Source organism: Nannospalax galili, unplaced genomic scaffold (assembly GCF_000622305.1).
Source record: "Nannospalax galili isolate Female #2095 unplaced genomic scaffold, S.galili_v1.0 scaffold1127, whole genome shotgun sequence".
Lineage (NCBI taxonomy): Eukaryota > Metazoa > Chordata > Mammalia > Rodentia > Spalacidae > Nannospalax > Nannospalax galili.
The window spans coordinates 1,039,762-1,059,952 of record NW_008355784.1 but is presented as its reverse complement, the minus strand read 5'-3'; the positions used below and the strand labels follow the sequence as shown (position 1 = coordinate 1,059,952).

General features: G+C 40.7%; 1 protein-coding gene and 1 pseudogene across 1 annotated transcript; one reads left to right on the top strand and one right to left on the bottom strand.

Moving 5' to 3' along the window:
• The first annotated feature begins 200 nt into the window (after positions 1-200).
• Positions 201-3,030, top strand: LOC103750315 (antigen-presenting glycoprotein CD1d). The gene is given in 7 exon segments (XM_008853349.1): positions 201-756; positions 1,053-1,156; positions 1,158-1,332; positions 1,795-2,014; positions 2,016-2,068; positions 2,753-2,858; positions 2,946-3,030. Coding segments are annotated over 7 exon segments (1,299 nt in total).
• A 111-nt stretch (positions 3,031-3,141) lies between these two features.
• Positions 3,142-11,982, bottom strand: LOC103750314 (annotated as a pseudogene).
• Positions 11,983-20,191: the final 8,209 nt, after the last annotated feature.

Below are 20,191 nucleotides of genomic sequence, written 5' to 3'. Positions count from 1 at the left end.
AAAGTGATAATTACAGATTTAAAAATGTTGATTGTGCAATGTACAGACTAGCTGGATTCGACTAGCCAACCTCAAGGGGGACGACTTTGCGGAAGAGCAAATTGACTACCAATCCGAGTGCAGCGTTTGCAGACTGGGTGGAGAGAGGATAGCAGTGATCTAAGGCCGCTGCAGTTTGCTGAACTCTGAAGCCTAGCGGCATGTGGTACTTACTGCTTTGGGTGCTTTCCAATGTTCACGGAAGATCTGATGGTGAGTGGAAGGAGGGTACACCAATATGCGCTGAAAAGGGTGGAGAGATGGAGGAGGATTGGGAGAGCCATGTGAATGTGAGCCCAAAGTTCACAGATCAGAGGAAGAATGAGCTGCGGCTGGTCAGAGCCCCAGCACAGTTCAGAACTCCCGCGCTGTACCCTTCCTTATCAGTCGCATCTATGGTTGTTCTTTTTCCTCATGCTGTCTGCACATTTGATCACTCTCTACGCTCATTCAGCTTTCACTGTTTTCTAGTCTGGCAAAATAATTTCCGCTTCTGCTGCCTGCAGATCTCCTCCTTGGCCAACAGCAGCTGCACTCGCACAGACAGCTCAGCCTGGCTGGAGCAATGCTTCAGAGCCATCATTTCTGTAAAGCCATGGTCCCAGGGCCGATTTAGTTACCAGCAGTGGGAGAAGCTGCAGCATTTATTTCGTGTTTATCGAAGCAGCTTCACCAGGGACATATAGGAATTCGCCAAAATGCTACCTAACTTTGGCTGTCTGTGGAGGGATAGAATCCTGAGCAGGCACCCAATGGGAAAGAATGGACTCAGAACCCCAAATGGGAAACAGACTCTAATGAGAGTCTCCGTTTTGTTTGTTTGTTTTGTTCTGTTTTCTTTTTATCACTCTTCAGATTTCCACTTCTGCCTGGAGATATCCTTGTCTCTTACTTCTGAAAACAACCCTTATTTCTGCTCTAAGACACCCACTTTCATTCCCCTCAACCAGGACCTTTGTCATTTTGCCAACCTTTAAAACCATTCTTTGATCTCTACTGATTTCTCTCTACAGATCCCATTCAGCTCCAGTTGTCTGCTGGATGTGAACTGTACCCTGGAAATGCCTCAGAAAACTTTCTCCATGTAGAATTTCAAGGAGAATATATCCTGAGTTTCTGGGGGAACTTCCTGAAAGAAAGCCCCAGAGGCCCCATTTTGTAAAAAGTTGGCCATCAAAGTGCTCAGTGATGATAAAGGGACCAGGGAAATTGTGCAATTGCTCCTGGATGACACCTGTCCCCACCTTGTCTGTGGCTTTCTAGAGGCAGGGAAGACAAAACTGGAGAAGCAACGTCAGCTTGCTCTCCTCACCATGGCTCTACACATGGATTCCACCTGTTTTCCCAGTGAAGGGTTCTGTTTGCTGTAAGCATCAGAGAAAAGGCAAGGTCTAGAAGGAGATGAATAAAGCTTGTGGCTATTTATTAGTTTTGCTGACAATCACTGTTGGATTCTATAAACTGAGTTAAACAAACACTGAGGATAAAAATCAAATCAGGGAATATTTGAGACATGCTTTATTCTACAGCTGAGCTCAGGGTGGCCTAGAGTACAGGGGAAGGAGGTTTATGGGGTCCTGGAATTATGGAAGGATTAGGAAGTATCAGAAATGGTTCTCCTGGACAAATAGATTAAATAACAGGTGATTTCATCTCTGGAAGTGGGCCTCTGGGAAGCATGGTGAGCTTGATAGGAGGCCGGGAGCCTTCAATATAAAGTCCTCACCTTAAGATTCCTTTATTCTTTGATTACAGAGAAACCTGAGGCTTGGCTGTCAAGTGGCCCCAGCCCTGGACTTGGCCATCTGAAGCTGGTGTGTCATGTCTCTGGCTTCTACCCAAAGCCTGTGTGAGTGATGTGGATGCAGGGTGAGTAGGAGCAGCAGGATACTCAGAGACGTGATATCCTGCCCAATGCCGATGGAACATGGTATCTTCAAGAAGCCCTGGATGTGAAGGCTAGATAGGCAGCTGGCCTGCTGGATGAAGCACAGGAGTCTAGGGGAGCAGGACATCACTCTCTACTGGGGTGAGAAAGAACTAGAGCCAAGTTGAGATTAAGTGGAGGTAGTCCTTAAACACATAGAGAGAGTTGAACATACTCAGAGATGAAATACCTAACCATTATAGGAGGTCTAGAAAAAGGGAATTCTAGATACAGGAAGAAGGGATATTGATACCCAAAATTAAAAAAGATTTGAGATTAGATGTTTTATCTATAAGAAGAAAGGAGATTCATAAACTCAGAAGATTCAGAGGCAGGTGGCAAATAAAGAATCTGAGGAAGATTCATTCCCTACTACAAAGGGGCCAGGACTGAGAGCACAGCTATGGTATATTGATTGCCTCCTATGTGAGCACTGGCTATTCTACCAGTGCTTCATTTCATATCAGCACTTGCTTTGAATCAAGTATTTTTGTCTTTATTTGTAGATGAGGAAATTGATCTAAGACAGATTAACTGCTCAAAGTCACACAGAAAGAAGGCAAGAGGCAGACTCACATCTGTCTGGCTAGTATGCTACAGTGAACTGAATTAGGGTTGCAAAGATCCTGAGAAAAGATGGGCAGGCTAAATCCATGAGAAGTAGAAGCAGATGCTTTAAATGAAGAAAGAAATAAGCACCTAGCCTTTTCACATGTACTTAGAATAAGAAACTTGAAATGGAGACATGACCTGTGCTTAAGGATATCTTGTGTTCTTGCAATGCAGGTAGCAGACATTTATCCATAGGCTTGATCATTTTGGCAATGCCGGCATGTCTGCTGTCCCATTTTGTGTTCATTCTGGGCTTAACCTTCTGGATCCGAAGGGACTGGTAAGTCTCCCTTTCTGTGTGCTCCTTTCCTCAGCCTTTCTTTTTCATTCTCTGCTCCTGCTCCTTTAACGGCCTCTCTCCTCACAGCTCTTATCAAGATCTCCTGGGATTCTTCCTTACTCCTACCTCTCCTGGAACTCGGGTACTCAACTTTCTAGGACTTCAGTCCTAGTCTACTCAGGAATTGAGTGTGAAAGAAGTATCTTAAAGAAGTAAAAAGCAACTATGAAACTCTTTTTAACATTAATTATCTAAAAGAAATTAAGTTTTTTAAAATTATATTTCAGGTTTGTAAACCCAAGTGTTTCTGCATAAACACAACTGCAAATACAATTACCTGTCAGGAACAAACAAATAAGGGCCAGGTGTAAGCTTGTATGTTTAGTATTTTATGGGATTTTCACTGAGCTAAAAAGTACCCATTCTGTCCAAACAGCCACTGCAGCAATTTATTGACAAATAGAAAGTCAAATCCTAGTTTTACTGTAATCTCTCTTTTTCAAGAAATCTAGAAATCTGGATTTTTTTTTGTGACTTGTAGACATGAAAAAGTAAACTCAAATATTTACAAAATACTGTGTGAAAATTTAGATAAATATTTGATGGCTAATAACTCAGGGGCTTCCAGTCTGTGGCTTTTTCTTTAATTTGTAAGCTGTGATATGAACTCTACTCAAGCACACCCAAGGTTAAAATTAATGATCTGAGCTGGGCATGGTCGTGCATGCCTTTAATCCATCTCTCCAGAGCCAGGGGCAAGTGGATCTCTGTGAGACTGAGGACAACCTGGTCTACATTGTGAGTGCCATGCCATCTGGCCCTACAGGGAGACCAGGTCTCCAAAAGACAGAAAAAAATTGAGTATCTGATCATGGAAGTGCTGTTGAGCCAGCTTGAGAAAAGAAGCAAGGACTTAGTGCTCTTGGACTCAAGTAAGGGACACAGGTACAGAATACAGTTAAGAGGACACCAGGACCCATTTAGCACAACCTGAGGAAGCTCCCAAAAATGTGATGAGGGACAAACACCTGCTATTAGAGAACAGCTAATAAACTAGAAAAGAGAATGTTATTCCTTAATAGTTTTTACAAATAAATCAAACATATATCAAATACATACTTTTAATAAATAAATAATTTATTGAGAATTTCACACATGCTTCTAAGGTGTTTTGATCAAATCCATGCCCACTCCCTCTCCTCCAACTCCTCCCATATCTCCCCATCACTTTTTTTCTGATAAATTCATGTACTCTTTCTTCTTCTTTGGCTTATCTATTTATTTTTACAGGGTTTTTGGATACTCTAACATTCCGCCCTCTGAAGAGGTATCCCTAAAATCATTTAAGGATTAGATACAAGTTCCCAAATACTTTTGAAATTTTTGGCCTTTGGAACAGAGTATGTTGCTAAGAGGCCCAAGGCCATTTTGACTTTTAGCCAAGAAGCTTACTTTGGGGCTCAAGTTCTAGACAGGGAACTAGAAAAAAGTCAGAACATGGCAATTTTCAAATATTCACATGACAGTCCATTGAAATTTCTTGACAAGGGCTTCCAAAAGCATCCCTCTTTTAGGTTCCTCCTCATTTTTCTTTTGTCTTCCAAGGCTAGACTCTAGAGTGATGAATTCAGGATTTGCTTTCAGGTATTTTGATAGCTGTTGGAGTGGCTAGAATCAGTGTCACTTCCCTCTCAAAGGCTTCTAGATAGGGGGAGAAAACAAATTTATCCATCATTTTAGAACAGAAGCTGCTTGTCTCCCTTAGTTACAGGTGAACACTACAGTATTGGAGGACAAGATTTGAAGTCTTACATCTGAACAGCACTTTCTGGTTAGGAACTCTTAAGTAAATATACTGATGACTTTACTGTTTGGTTATACTTTCCTTTTGAGTATTTAAGACCATATAGTTGGCCCAAATAAATCCAATTCTTTTTACACTTAAGGTCATTTGAGGATCTGTTCCTCAGGGTCACATGGATTTGGGAGGAGCTCCTGGCTCCTTTCTTTTACCAGTTCCATCTATGTGAAGGTAAGCCAAAGGCCTGCTCGACCGTGTCTGGCTTCACTTGGAAGCATGAATGAGATGTTTTCTCTGACGACTCTCCTCTTTGTAGACTGGACACTGGTTCAAGTTCATCTTGTGGGATCTCCATGTCCTCCCTGAACAAGACAACAGGTGACTCACCACAGTTACAGTACATTTTCAGAGATGTTCCATAGTCCCCTGGAACTTAGTCAACCTTGGAGGGTAAGGGACAAAAACTGTCCTTTAAGTCCCTCTGACCAGATTAGTATAGGCCTCAAAGTATGGCTGTTAAACATTCAGTAAGGTTAGTTCTACCAGTCTGGTACTTTTAATTATCATGTGCTTTGTAGATAATGCTTGAGAGAAAAACCAAATATTCTCAGATAAACCTTGATTAGATATATACTTTGTTCCTTAAACTAGTTGACTCTACCATGACCATAAAAATTTTAAGAATTTGTGTATATTATTTTTGTTTCATCCTTTATATACCATAACAAACCTACACAGACCTTCACCACTTGCTTAGGCTTTCTCAATTTTTTTCTATTTTAGAAAATATCTCCATTTCCATATACTTTTAACATCTTTTACATTCTCACTTTTCTTTTTTTAAAATAATTTTGAGACATAATAGCATTAAAAAAAGTAAATTATCTTAGTGTTGTGAGACTTCTTTTCCTGGGGATGCTAAGCAATGCTTATTCCTTTTTAAGGTTCTAGTGTCAAACCAATGTTTGATTAAAGTTTTACTGGGGAACCAGTGAACTTATTGTGCTTACTTATTGAGATAACTGAGGGGTTGCTGAGGTGTATGTATGACCTGAGGGTATGCACACTGGAAAGACTTTACCCAGTATGGGCGTGCGGGTTTTGCAGAGCGCCAGCTGCTGGGTGTGGCACCGGTCTCCCTCGCGCCGCTGGGGGGACGTGGGGCGGGTCGCACTCCACGTCTGCTGAGACTCTCCGCTACCGGGCCTGGTGGCTCTCAAGGACTGCTGTCAGCTACCCAGTCGGGTTCCGTCCCAATCTACCGAGCACTCCCTCTGTGTTCGAGACCCGTCAGCTGCCAGGTCACGAGGGGAGGTATGGGACAGTGAAAGCAGGGTCTTCGTGAGTCGATGACAGAAGGATAGCACCCCCCCGTGGGGAGACTGGATCACAGGATTTAGTGTTACAGCTTCAGACAAGTGACTCAGCTCAGATCTCAGTGATTCAGCTCCAGCTTTATTGGGGTAAGACTAGGATTATTTATAGTGTGGAGACAGTAGAAAAAGCCTTAGCTGATAGGTGCTCCTGGAATGCTTCATTTACATAGGGCGGTGGGCTTCTATCAGGCTATCAGACAATGCCTGATTAAAACCTGGTGGTTTCTGTGCTGGAGGGCATGTATCTGTGACGGGCATTTCAAAAGTAAGTCAGGGAGGAGAGCAGAAGGTACCCTGCTGAGAAGGGGAGTCTCCCCATTTGCGCTGAGCCGGCTTGTGGCTATCCGGACGTGGGGAGACTGCTACTCTAAACAGCAGGGGTCCCCAACAACCCAGCGTGGGTCATGCCTTCTTTTCCTAGCCTTTCCCAGACTGTATACTTTAACCTTCCCCAAATCCATGAGGCCATGGGTGATTAGGGCCCAATTATATATAGTTGGCTGGAAAGAGTGGCTGGATACTCCAGTGAGGGCCCAATGACCCTGCTTGGCTCTCTTTTAATGAATGAGCACAACTGTTAACAACCCCAATTGTGACAAAGTTTAGAGAGCAGACTCAGCTGAAGTCATGATGATGGTAGTTATTTCATGTAGAAGGGACTGCTGAACAGCGTCATCTTATTAAAAGGACCTGGAATTTAAAATGATTTGGCGCTAGGATCCACATATGTGGGAGAACATACGTCATTTGTTTTTCCGAGTCTGTTACTTAGTATAACAGTTTCTAGATCCATCCATTCACCTTCAAATTTCATTATTTCATCTTTCTTTACTGCTAAATAGAACTCCATTATGTAAATATACCACATTTTTGTTAACCACTTGTCAGTTGAGGGGCACATAGGTTTCTTCCATCTCTTAGCTATTGTGGAAAGAGCAGCAACAGACATGGTTGTACAAGTGTCTCTACAATAGGATGAGTCCTTCGGGTATATGCCAAAGAATGGTATAACCGGGTCATATGGTAGGTTCATTTTTTACATTTTTAAGAGTTCTCCATAAGAGAACTATACTCCATAAAGGTTGCATGATTTTGCGATCCCACCAGCAGTGAATGAGCATTCCCCTTTCTCCACATCCTTACCAGCATTTGGTATCATTTGTTGTCTTGATCCTAGCCAGTCTGATTGGGGTAAGGTAATATGTTAAGGTGGTTTTAATTTGCATTTCCCTAATTACTAATGATGTTGAATACTTTTTGAAGGTTTCTTAGCCATCTTTATTTCTTCCTTTGAGAATTCTCTGTTTAGATCTTTAGCCCATCTTTTCATTGGGTCATTTGGTTTCTCGATTCTTTGTTTTTTTATTTCTTTATATATTCTGAATGTTAAACCTCTGTCAGATATGTCACTGCTGAAGATTTTTTTCCAAGTCTGTAGGTTTTCTCCTCACTTTTTTGATTGTTTCTTTTGCTGCACAGAAACATTTTAGTTTGATGAGGTCCCACTTGTTGATTGCTGACCTTAATTACTGAGCAACTTTGGTCCCATTTAGAAAATCCTTTCCTACACCTATATCTTGTAAGTTACTGCCAGTATTTTCTTCTAATAGTTTCAGGGTTTCCAGTTTCACATTGAGGTCTTTGATCCATTTGGAATTTACTTTTGTGCAAGGTGAAAGATAAGAATCTAATTTCATTCTTCTACAGGTGGAGATCCAGTTTTGCCAGCACCATTTGTTGAAGATGCTGTCTTTTCTCCATTGTGTGTTCTTGGCACCTGTGTCAAATATCAGGTGGCTGAAATTGCATTTACTTGGGTTTGGATCTTCAATGATGTTCCATTGATCTATGTGACTATTTTTGAGCAAGTATCATTGCTCTTAGTGCTCAGGGTTGCTTTGACTACCCGAGTTTGTTTGTGCTTCTATATGAATCTTTGGATATTTTTTCCAATTCTGTGAAAAATGTCATGGGGATTTTGATTGGGATTGCATTGAATCTATATATGACTCTTGGTAGGATGGTCATTTTCGCAATATTAATTCTTCTAATCCATGAGCATGAGAGATCCTTCCATCTCCTGGTGTCTCCCTCAATCTCTTTCTTTAATGATTTAAAATTTTCATTGTAGAGATCTTTGGTGTCTTTGGTCAGATTTAGTCCAAGATATTTTCTTTTTTTTTTTTGCAGAAATTGTGAATTGGATCATTTCCCTGTATTCTTCCTCTAGTTGCTTGTTATTGGTATATAGAAAGGCTGCTGATTTTTGTAGATTGATTTTATAACCTGCCACTATACTGAAAGTGTTGATCAGTTCTAGGAGTTTTGTGGTGGAATTTTTGGGATCTCTTGGGTATAGTATCATATCATCTGCAAAATTGATAGTTTGATCTCTTCTTTTCCAATTAACTCCAGTCCAATTCCCTCTAGGACTTTGAACATAAATGCATGCTGAATTTTGTCAAAAGCCTTTTCTGCATCTATTGAGATGACAATGTAGTTTTTGTCTTTGAGTCCATTTATATGATTAATGATATTTATTGACTTGAGTATATTGATCCAGACCTGCACCTCTTGGATAAAGTACTTTATCATGGTGAATGATCTTTTTAATGTATGTCTGTAAGTGGTTTGCAAGTATTTTGTTGAGAATTTTTGCATTTTTGTACATTAAGGATATGGGTGTATAGTTTTCTTTTTTGATTGTGTCTTTACCAAGTTTGGGTATTAGAGTGATGCTGGTTTCTTATAAGGAATTTGGGAGTTCTCCTGTTTCTATCATTTTGAATAATTTAAGTAATATTGGTTGGAGGTCTTCTTTAAATGGTAGAATTCTGCTGTAAATCCATCTGGGCCTGGGCTCTTTTTAGTTGGGAGGCTTTGTACTACTGTTTCAATTTCATTGTATATTATGGTCTGTTTAAATTGTTGATCTCTTCTTGGTTTAACTTTGGTGGTTCCCATGATTTCATATATCCATCCATTTCTTTGAGATTTTCAGATTTAGTAGTCTATAGGTTTTTAAAATATTCCCTCATAATGGCCTGGATCTTTTGGGTGTCTGTTGTGATGTTTCCCCTTTCATCTCTGATTTTGTCTACCTTCCCTGATAGAGGAGGATCAGTCTTGGGTCAAGTTTATATGAATAGCTGTGCTCCCCTGCTAGAACCTCCAAACAAGCTCTCAAAATACGTATTTTTAAAAAACCTGTCCTTCTAAAGATACTAGAGAGAGCTTCTAAAAGACAGATGAATTTTATACCCCCCTCAAATAACATAGTGTGGAAATAATCTGCTTCCATGCAAACTAAAATGGACCTACTTACCCCCTTATGAAGAAATGCCAGACTCACATTGGTGATGTACTTAATGTTCTTTCAAAGGATGCATTCCCTGGGGAAATCAGCCAAGCCCAAGAAGTGGTCCATCACCACTTGACAGATCAAGTCCTGATGAGAGAACCTGTCAATTCCTACACAGAGAAATGTAGCATGTCGGAGCTTCAAGGTCATTATAGGGAACTGGAAATAAAAATACCTCATTAAATACAGAGTTCAGGGTCTTCCTGTTCATTTTAGTCTTGCGTTTTGTTTTCCAGTCATCAGGATCTGAAGTACTAGATAAGTCTTTGGCAGGCAAATTGACATGTTTGTAGATCTTCACGATGAGCTGCTCTGGGTCACAGTCGTATTTTAAAATGTTCAGTTTCCTACAGGCTTTTCTGTTACTTCTCTCCTCATCATTTTCCAGTAACCTCTGCTTATATAACTCCAGTTTAATTCTACCAATTCCAGTCCACTGCTCCTGCTTCTGAAGCTGCTGGATATTGAAGTCTGGGTTGAGTTGCTTTTGTATTGAATTATGCCAAGCTAATGGTGTTGGCTCTGTGATTTGTCATTGCACACATGTGCCAAGGACACAGTTGTGGACTGAGGGAGACAGCCCTTTGCTTGCTGGGTGGAGAGAAGAATGTCAGGGGAAGTGTTGGCTGATCTTCATGGAGGAGTCAGGGCAGAGATGGGCAGATCTAGGAAGTTCTCCTGCTGTTTGGTTTCTGTATTTAAAAGGCTCTTGGTTCTTATCTTTACTACCAGAGAACAGGCCTGTTCTCATCAGGGAACCCAGCAGAATTTCCAAGATACAAAGATACATCAAAGAGGGCAAGACCACAGGCTGTGACCACAAGGGTTAGCAGGCTTAAGGAGACATTTCCTGCTTCTGTGAATTCAAGCCTCTTTTCTACCTGGTCATAGATATATTTTGTGGAGGCCGGTGCTTGTGGTCTCACTTTTTGCCCTGACCCAGAAACACACAATCAGCTCCACAAAACATTCTTCTTCCAAATGCGGCCAGTGTGGCTGTAATACCTGTGTGGTGGGTATATGAGATACTGATGTGCGATCATACCTCTCTTCCTAACTCTGCCTTCAGTAATATCATTTTGGAAGCTCAGAAATGGGCCATGATAAAAACATTTATGTCACTGGGTCGTGGAGCGGGTCTGGCACAGTCCTGCAGATGGTAAATGAAATCTTCAGCTGTCATGCTCCAGGGTCCCACTGGCACAGAGCTCCACCAGTAGCTGCAGGGACTGATGACAGAGCACATCCCTAGCCAAGGCATTGCTCCTGAACCCTCACTTCCTGCATCCTGGGACCTCGCCTAGCAGGCCGAGGAAGGAGATAGCCTTTTGCTTGCCAGAGCTTCTCAGAGAGGCTGCCAGACGCCTGCCTTGATGCAGTCCCAGCCCCAACCCCCTCTCTCTTCCTCCCAGCTCTCCCACCGCACCTGGCACTGGTTTCTTCATTTCGTGCAGACCCCCCCCATGCCCCTCTCTGGGCGACACTGAGGGGAGGCGGTGTCACACAGCCCTGGTTGCCTCTCTGTACCCTTCCTGCTACTCCAGTCTGTGGTCTTTTAAAAACAGTTTGATGGGTGAGGCAATTGGGATACCCCTTCAGTGGGTCTCGTCCTTGTTCAGCATGGAAGAAGCCAGTGTAGTCTGCCTCCTGATTCTCTGTCCAGAAGTTTGGTAACCTCTTCAGTGGATGGTGTGATAAGAATAGGAGGTAGGAACTGGGTAGGTAGTTAGGGAGAGAAAGGGAATTTACCTCACACTTCTAGGTTTATAGGCCATCACGATGGGAAAGGCAACACATCAGAATCTTGAAGCAGCTGGTCATATTACATCCACAGTTTGAAGAACAGACCAATGAATGCATACATTCTAATGCTCAGCTTTCTCCACTTTGGGTTTTTTTTATTTATTTATTTTGATTGAGCTTCTAAAATTTCTTAAAATATTTCCCACTCACATCCAGACCCCCTCCTCCACTCATGCCCCCCCAAAGGAACCCTATGCACTCTACCATGCATGCTAAGTCCTGTTCATTCAGGTGTTTGTACTCAAATGTCCTTCAGTGTAAATGGAATCTAGTCAACTGATCCAGTGGTCATATGTAAGTCATACTCTCCCTCACCCAGCAGCAACCAGTCTCATTAGGTCTAGATCTAGGGCTGACCTGCCACCTATTTCTAACCTCCCCCTTGGGCCCTTGTTTAATTGAGCTGACATGGGTCTCTTGTGGGATTTCATGCTGCTGCAGGCATACAAGAACAAGCCTCCACTGGCTTGGAAACCTCCAACTTATCTATTCATGAACCAACCCTGCCTCTTACATTCTTTCTGCCTCCTCTTCTGCAATGGTCCCTGAGCTGTGTGTGGGTAAGGTTCACAGAGGAGTCTCATCCTACACTGTATAGTCTCTTATCCTCCAAAACTTGGCCAGTTGAGGCTTTCTGTGTGTAACACACTCTGATGTACATGGAGGCCTCACTGGTAAGAGTTGAGGGATGCATTAGCCCTCTCTCTAACCCTTATTCTGCTGTGTTCCATGAGCCTTGGTTTTAGGAATTCGACTGCAGATGTGCCACCTAGTACCAGGCATTTCCCAGGTGTATGTTCTCTATGCCTGATCAGATGTGCAATTCTGCGGTAGCCTCCATCTGTTGCAAAAAGACATTTCTTTGATGAGTGCTGTACTGCGTGTTATTCCCTCTAAGGAAGGTCTCTTCTATCTCATACTGCGTTCCCTTCCAAGCAGCTCCTAAGTATATATATATGCATTAATGTTCAGAGCTCTATGTACATTTCTCATATTGTTTCTAGGGCATTGCTTTTACCTTTAGGTTTGCTAGTCCCTGAGATTCACTCATCTATACCCTTTTTAGTCCCATCTGACCTCCCTTCTCCCTCCCTTCCTAGACACAGTGCCCCCATTATTCCCACCCTCTCTCCAATACCCCCCAACTCACACCATCTTTCTGTTCCTGAGTTCCCTCTCTCCCCCACACCATGGTCCGTTGTGTGTCCCTCCCTCCTCCCTGCTAATTACTCACAACTTTTCCACCTCCCTCAGGTAACATCTGTTCGCTACTATCTCCCTTTAATGTTTATTTTCCTTTACCTACATGTATCTTTACCTTTTCCTGGCTCCTGCTGTTACTTCAGAATTTACATACTCACATACTCACAAATGAGGGAAAACATACATCACTTGCTTTTCTGGGTTTGTGTTACTTCACTTAGTATCACACTCTCTAGCTCCATCGATTTACCTACAAATTTCATAATTTCACCTTTTCTTGTTGCTGAATAGAGCTCCATTAAGTAGATGTACCAAATTTTCATTAATCATTCATCACTTGAGGGACATTTAGGTTCTTTCCATTTCTTAGCTATTGTGAAGAAAGCAGCAACAAACATCAATGTACAGGTATTTCTACAGTATTGGTAAGTTCATTTTTAGTTTTTTGAGGGTTCTCCACACTGCTTTTCATAGGGGTTGCAAAATTTGCATTCCCACGAGCAGTGAATGAGCACTCCTCTTTCTCCACATCCTCTGCAGCATTTGGAATCTTCTGTTCTCTTGTTCTTGGCCAATTTGACTGGGGTAAGATGAAATCTTAAGGTGTTTTTGATTTGCATTTCTCTACTTACTAAGGATGTTGAGCAATTTTTAAGGTGCTTCTTAGCCATTTCTACTTCTTTGCTCGAGAACTCTCTGTTTAGGTCTATCACACATCTTTTTATTGGATCGTTTATCTTCCTTCATTCTTTTTTGAGTTCTTGGTATTCTGGATATTAACCCTTTGTTAGATGTGTATCTGGTAAATATATCCTCCCACTCAGTGGGTTTCCTCTTCCCTTCCTTAGTTGTTTCTTTTGCTGTACATAAACTTTGTAATTTAATGAGGTCCCATTTATTGATTGTTGGCCTTAGTACCTGAGCAGCTGGTGTCTGGCTTAGAAAGTAGTTTCCTATGCCTTTTTCTTGGAGGGTGCTGCCTATGTCTCCTATCAGTTTCTGAGTTTCAGGTTTTATATTGAGGTCTTTGATACATTTGGAGTTGACTTTTGTGCAGGGTGAATGATAGGGGTCAAGCTTCATTTTTCTGCAGGTGGAGATCCAGTTTTGCCGGCAACATTTGTTGAAGATGCTATGTTTCCTCCGTTGTATATTCTTAGCACATTTGTTGAATATCAGTTGGCTGAAATTATATGAACTCATGTTTGCCTCTTCTATTGTGTACCATTGATCTATGAGACTATTTTTGTGCCAGTACCATGTTGTTTTTATGACTACAGCTCTGTAATATAATTTGAGATCTGGTATGGTGATTCATCCATCATTGTTCTTTTTGCCCAAGATTGGTTTGGCTATCCAAGCTCTTTTGTAATTCTATATCAATTTTAGGATTATTTTGTCAAGCTCTGTGAAGAATGTCATGGGTATTTTGATTGGGATTACATTGAATCTGTAAATTGCTTTTGGTAAGATAGCCATTTTCACAATATTGATTCTGCCAATCCATGAGCATGATAGGTCTTTCCATCTCGTACTGTCTTCCCATATCTGTTTCTTCAGAGCTTTGAAATTTTCATTGTAGAGATTTTTAATGTCTTCGGTTAGGTTAATTCCTAAATTTTTTTGATGCTATTGAGAGTGGAGGGTTTCCTCTAATGCTTTTTCTGATTGCTTGTTATTTGTATATAGAAAGGCTACTGATTTTTGTAAGTTGATTTTGTATCCTGCCACTTTACTGCAAGTATTAATCAATTCTATTTTCTAGTGGAATTTTGGGGATCTCCTATGTATAATACTATATAATCTGCAAATAGGGATAATTTGACCTCTTCCTTTTAATTGGTACTTCTACAATTTCCTTCTCTTGTCTTATTGCTCTGACAAGGGTTTCCAGCAGTATATTGAAAAGGAGTGGACATAGTTGAGAGCCTTGTCTGGTTCCTGATTTTAATGGGAATGTTTCTAGGTTTTCTCCATTTAGGATGAAATTGACTATGGGTTTATTGTATACAGGTTTAATTATATTGATGTAAGTTCCCTCCAGACCAATTCCTTCAAGAACTTTCTATATGAATGCATGTTGGATTTTGTCAAATGCCTTTTCTGCATCTATTGAGATGACCACATGGTTTTTCTCTTTAAGCCTGTTTATATGTTTTGTTACATTTATTGTTATGAATGTTGAACCATCCCTGCATCTCTGGAATAAAGCCAAGCAGTATTAGCTGAAGATTTTCTTTGAATGTCTGGTATAATTCTATTGTGAATTCATCTGGGCCTGGACTATTTTTAGTTGGGAGGTTTTGTATTACTGTTTCAATTTCCTTATTTGTTGTGGGTCTGTTTAGGTTATTGATCTCTTTGTGGTTTAACTTTGATGTTGGCCATAATTTTAGGAATTCATCCATTTTTTTTTAGTTTTCAAATTTAATAGAGTATAGATTTTTAAATATTTCCTTTACAATGTTTTGGATTTTTTTTGTGTGTGTGTCTGTTGTGATGTGTTCCCTCTCATCTCTGATTTTGTCAATTTGGATTTGCACTTTCTTTTGATTAACTTGGCCAAGTGTCTGTCTCTCTTGTTTAACCTTTCAAAGAACCAGCTCTTAAATTCATTAATTTTTTGTATTATTTTCTTTGTCTCTATTTCATTGATTTCTACTCTGAGTTTTGCTATTTCTTCTCATCTACAAGGTTTGGGGTTGGTTTGTGCTTGCCTTTACAGAGTCTTGAATTGTATTGTCAACTTGTTTACATATGCTTTTTCTGGTTTTTTAATAGGTACTAAGAGCTTTAAACTTATCTCTTAGGACTACTTTTAGAGTGTCCCAGAGGTTTTATTGTGTTGTGTTCTCATTTTCATTTTGTTCCAGGAATACTTTTATTGACTTCTAAATTTCTTCTTTGACCCATTCATGATTCAGAAGTGGGTTGTTTGATCTCCATGAGTTCGTGTATTTACTAGGGCTTCTTTTGCTGTTGGTTATAAGTTTTATTGCACTGTGATGTGATGGAAGGTATGGAATTATTTCAATTTTTTATTTGTCATGATTTGTTTTGTGCCCCAGAATGTGGTCAATTAAAGAATAACCTACATGAGCTGTTGAGTAGAAAGTGTATTCTTTCGTGGTTGGGTGGAATATTCTGTATATATCTGTTAGGTCCATTTCGTATAGTGTGTCATTTAATTCAGATATCTCTCTGTTTATTTTTTGTCCAGTTGACCTGTCTACTGAAGGAAGTCGGGTATTAAAGCCACCCACTATCACTGAGTTGGTGTCAACCTCTGCTTTATAGTCCTGGGCTACTAATTTTATGAAATTGGGTGCTCCAGAGTTTGGTGCATAAATGTTCATGATTGTAATATGTTCTTGGTCAATTGTTCCTTTGATTAGAATGAAGTAACCCTCCTTATCTGTTTTGATGAGTTTTAATTTGAAGTCTATTTTCTCAGTTCTTAAAATTGCAATACCTGCTTACTTCTTAGGGCCATTTGCTTGGAATTTTTTTCTGTCCTTTTACTCTAAGATACTGTCTATCCTTGAAGGTGCAATGCATTTTTTGAAGACAACAAAAGATGGGTTTTCTTTCATGATCCATTGCACCAGCTTATGTCTTTTGATAGGGGATTTGAGGCCATTGATATTTAGTGTTAATATTGAAAGGCTCAGATTGTGTACTGTCATTTGAATTTCTTTGTGTTTGTTAACGCATTTTGTCTTTCCATTAATATACCTGTCTTTGTTTTCTTTCTGTAGCCTTTTAAGCATACTCATTCCTTTCTTCAGTCCTTTTTATTGATTCACATATTCTCTGTAGTGCTGGTTTGGAAGACATGAATTCTTCGAGCCTATTCGTGTCATGGAAAATTTTCTGTTCCCCTTCAACCTTGATAGATAGTTTTGTTGGATAAAGTATCTATGGTTGTTTAGAATTGGGAATACTTTGTTCCAGGCTCTTCTGGATTTCATAGTTTGCATTGAAAAGTCAGCTGTTATTCTGATGGCTCTTCCTTTATATGTAGCTTGTCGTTTTTCTCTAGCAGCTTTCAGAATCCTCTCTTTGCTCTGTACATGCAATGTTTTTACTATGATATGTTATGGGGACTTTCTGTTCTGATAATGTCTTAATGGTATTCTGTTCAGTGCCATTGGTTTTGTTTTCTCTTCCTTCCTGTATGCCTGTAATACATAGATTTGGTTGTTTTATGTTGTCCCACATTTACTGAGTATTCCATTCCTGTGTTGTTTCTTGAATTTTGCATAGTCTTTGCCTAAGGAGTCCAGATCTTCAACTTTATCCTCCAGTCTTGATATTCTGTTTCTCATTTGATTCATTCTGCTAGTGAGACTTTCTTCTGTGGTTTCTGGTTGGTTTATTGAGTCTTTAAGTCCTTTTCATTTCCATTTGGGTTTTCTTCACTATTTATATCTCTTTAGTGAATTCATTTTTCAAATTTCTGTGTCCTGGAGTTCTATATGGTCGTTCTCAATAGGACTTGTGAGTTTTGTTGGGGACATACTTTCCTGGTTCTTTGTCGAACGCCCCCCAAGCTCACCAGGCTTGGAGCTTCAACAAGAGAAGAGTCAAGACAAAGGTCTTGATTTTATTAGAAAAAGTTTAATTCTTAGCAGTCAGGTGAGCGATCACAGAATGGCTTTTTGTTGTGAGGAACACAGCTCTTATATAGGGATCAGATTTGGGGTAACCAAGGAATCATAAAAGAATCACCATAGATATTTTACCAACAGAAAGTAACTACGGATGCAGCAGGTTGCTGCATTACCTCACCAACTCTGGTGCCCGAAGACCGAACCGAAAGTAAGTTTCTAAGAGACCTGATTTATCATGGAGGCACAGCCTGTCAGCTCAAAACGCTGAAGTGGAGAGCTCACAAGTTCTTAAAGTGGCACTCTACTTATTCCAATGCTGATGTCAAGCATGGCTTCTGACAGTTCTTCATATTATTTGTGTGTTTGGGCATATGGATGTTCTTTGTCAGTTTTGTGTTCAACAGGAACTTCTCTGCTTTTGTTTAATTTCATTTTGGTTCATAGCCCTGGCTGAGTAGGTTTGTCTGCTTGATCCTGAGGCTAGTAATTTGCTGGTGAGGGGGCTGCCTGGGTGAGAATTTAGGGGTCTATGGTAGGGTGAGTGGTTAATATGGTTTGGGAAGGTAGTTCTGGGATTTGGGTTTAAGGACTAGGCTCCAGCCTCTGAGAGAGGCCTACAGGGACAGTAATGAGAGGAATGGGGTAGCTAGTCCTCCTTTGGAGAATGAGTTGGAGCTGCAGCTGTGCCTGCCTATGAGAGAGGCCAGCAGGAGTCAGGGTAGGGGTGGAGCCAGCCTGTGAGAGAGACCAGCACAGGACAGAGTGCAGGTAGATGAGAGAATTGGGGGAGGGAGGCAGTGAGCTTGATCTGACTTACCAGAGTCCTGACTGAGCAGGTCTGTCAGCCTGATCCTGAGGCTTGGAATTTGGTGGTAAGGGGGCTGCCTGGATGAAAATTTAGGAATCTATGGTAGGGTATGGTTAATCTTGTTTGGGAAGGTAGTCCTGGGATTTGGATTTAATGAATAGGAGCCGGCCTCTGGGAGAGGCTTGCAGGGACAGTGATGAGAGGAATGGGGTAGCTAGTCCTCCTGTGGAGAATCACTTTCTCCATTCTTATACAATCTATTATCCCTTGCCTAAGGAATGGTGCCACCCAAACAACAAAATCACATAATACATAGTTAAATAATTACATAATAACATTCTCAGACATTAATTTGAATGTAGACAGTTCTTTACAGGTGTACCTGGAGACTTGTCTCCTAGGTGTTGAGTTGACAATGGATACTGTCATTTTGGACAAGTTTGAGTTTGGATCCCCAGGTCCCATGTAAAGAAGAAGCTGGGTGTAGCTGTACACACTTGTAACCTCAGTGCTGGAGGAAGGGAAAAAGATATGTGAAGACAGGAGGACTGCTAGGACTTGCTGGCCAAAGCTTTGACAAACAGCCAAATACACAGAATCCATAAACTACAAATTCAGTGAAAGACCCTGTCTCAAGGGAATAAAGCAGAGCATTGTCACTGACATCAGAGGACACCTGACATCCTCCTGTGGCCTCTGTGTGTGCATGTACCTATATACAGAAATGTAACCCTCTCCAAAAAAACAAAATCCAGAGAGAGTAGTATAAACTGCTATGATGAGGAGGATACTAGACTAGCTGTATGCTGTATTTATAGTTTAGAAAAGAGAAAAAAGAATAGAAGAAAAGAAGAAGAGCAGTTCTTCATAATGCCAAAGGACAGGTTAAAAGTCCTGTGCTTACCTGGTTAGGAATTAATCTGTTCGCAGCCAGATCCCTGAACATCCAGAAAAAGTGAGACTTAAATGTTGTAGTGGGACTGGAGAGATGGTTTTGCAGTTAAGAACATTGACTTGGATTTGGTTCCCAGCACCCACATGACAGTCAGCAATCATCTGCAACTCCAGTTCCAGGGTACCTGCTTCCCTCTTCTGGCCTTTGTGGGCATTGCCGCCCACAAGTGAATTGACATACATATAGGGAAAACATTCTAAGATTCTTTAAAAATTAAAAAATTAACATTGTGCATCTTTGGTACTGGACTTGCAGGTGTAAGTGCAGGTGAAGTCCCTACTAGCATCTAAATAAATAGTTCCCATATTTTAGTGTTGTTAGTGACTGTGGGAGGATGCAGCTAACAACTGATTAGCTCTTTTGTTCTGTAGGGACCTCCATAAGTAAAGCCAGAACAATGACTTTGCCTCCAAAAAGAATTTTAGCAGAAGCCAGAGTGAAGCAAAGTTAGTGAGCTTATTTAGCAATAAAACTGAAAATCATTGTTAGAACATGGGCCTGACTTTTCAAGACTCAGGTCACTCTAAGAAGACAAAGCCACAGCCCAAAGCAATCAGGGCACCCTCTCAACCCTCTCCACCCACCTCAGTGCTTTCCCTAGGACAGAGAGTTACACTGTTTTGATGTGTGTTTTTCTAGCTCCTCATTTGTAGTCCTACCTGTACCTGATTCCTCCTCCTTGTCAAGTAGGCTCTCTCAGACTAAATCATGAGATATTAAACTTCCTGACACCTCCTGAAAGGATATAAAAGCCAGATACTTTTATTTATTCCAGAGATTTTTCTGAAGGCTCTGCTCTGGAATTCACCTTAATCATACTGTCTATGGTTAGAGTTTACTGTCTTAATTTTATGTTAGGCTAGTTCTCCTAATGAAACACTTTTACAGATTTTAAAGGGAAGCCTCTCCTCAAGGCCATGCTCTTTCTGCTATTCTTATTTTAAAAAGTATTTTTATTGTTTTTTTGAGAATTACATGTTTTTAAAATCACATTCAGAACCTCTCACTCACTCCCACCTTACTACTGTCATGACTTCACATCCTCTGTTCTTCTTATTATTAATTTTATTGTTGTTATTAATACATGTAATATTTTTATTGAATTTTTGTGTATTTCATACAAAACATCTTTATACACCCTATCCTAACAGCACCCTCCCATAGCCCTGCACTGGATTTCATGCATTCAGCCATTTATATTAAGGTCTATCGAGTCAAGTTAAGTGTCTTCAGACATCTCTCAATGCAAGTTCAGCCACTGGGGTCTAGTCAGCATATCTAGAGTCACTTCTTTAAGGAAGATCAGCTCTTTCTCACCCAGCAGTAATCATCTGCCCAATATTTTTTTGGCTAAGATTGGGGCCTGTTGCCCATTTTCACAAGTTCTGTGCTGGGTTTTTGTTTATTTGAGTT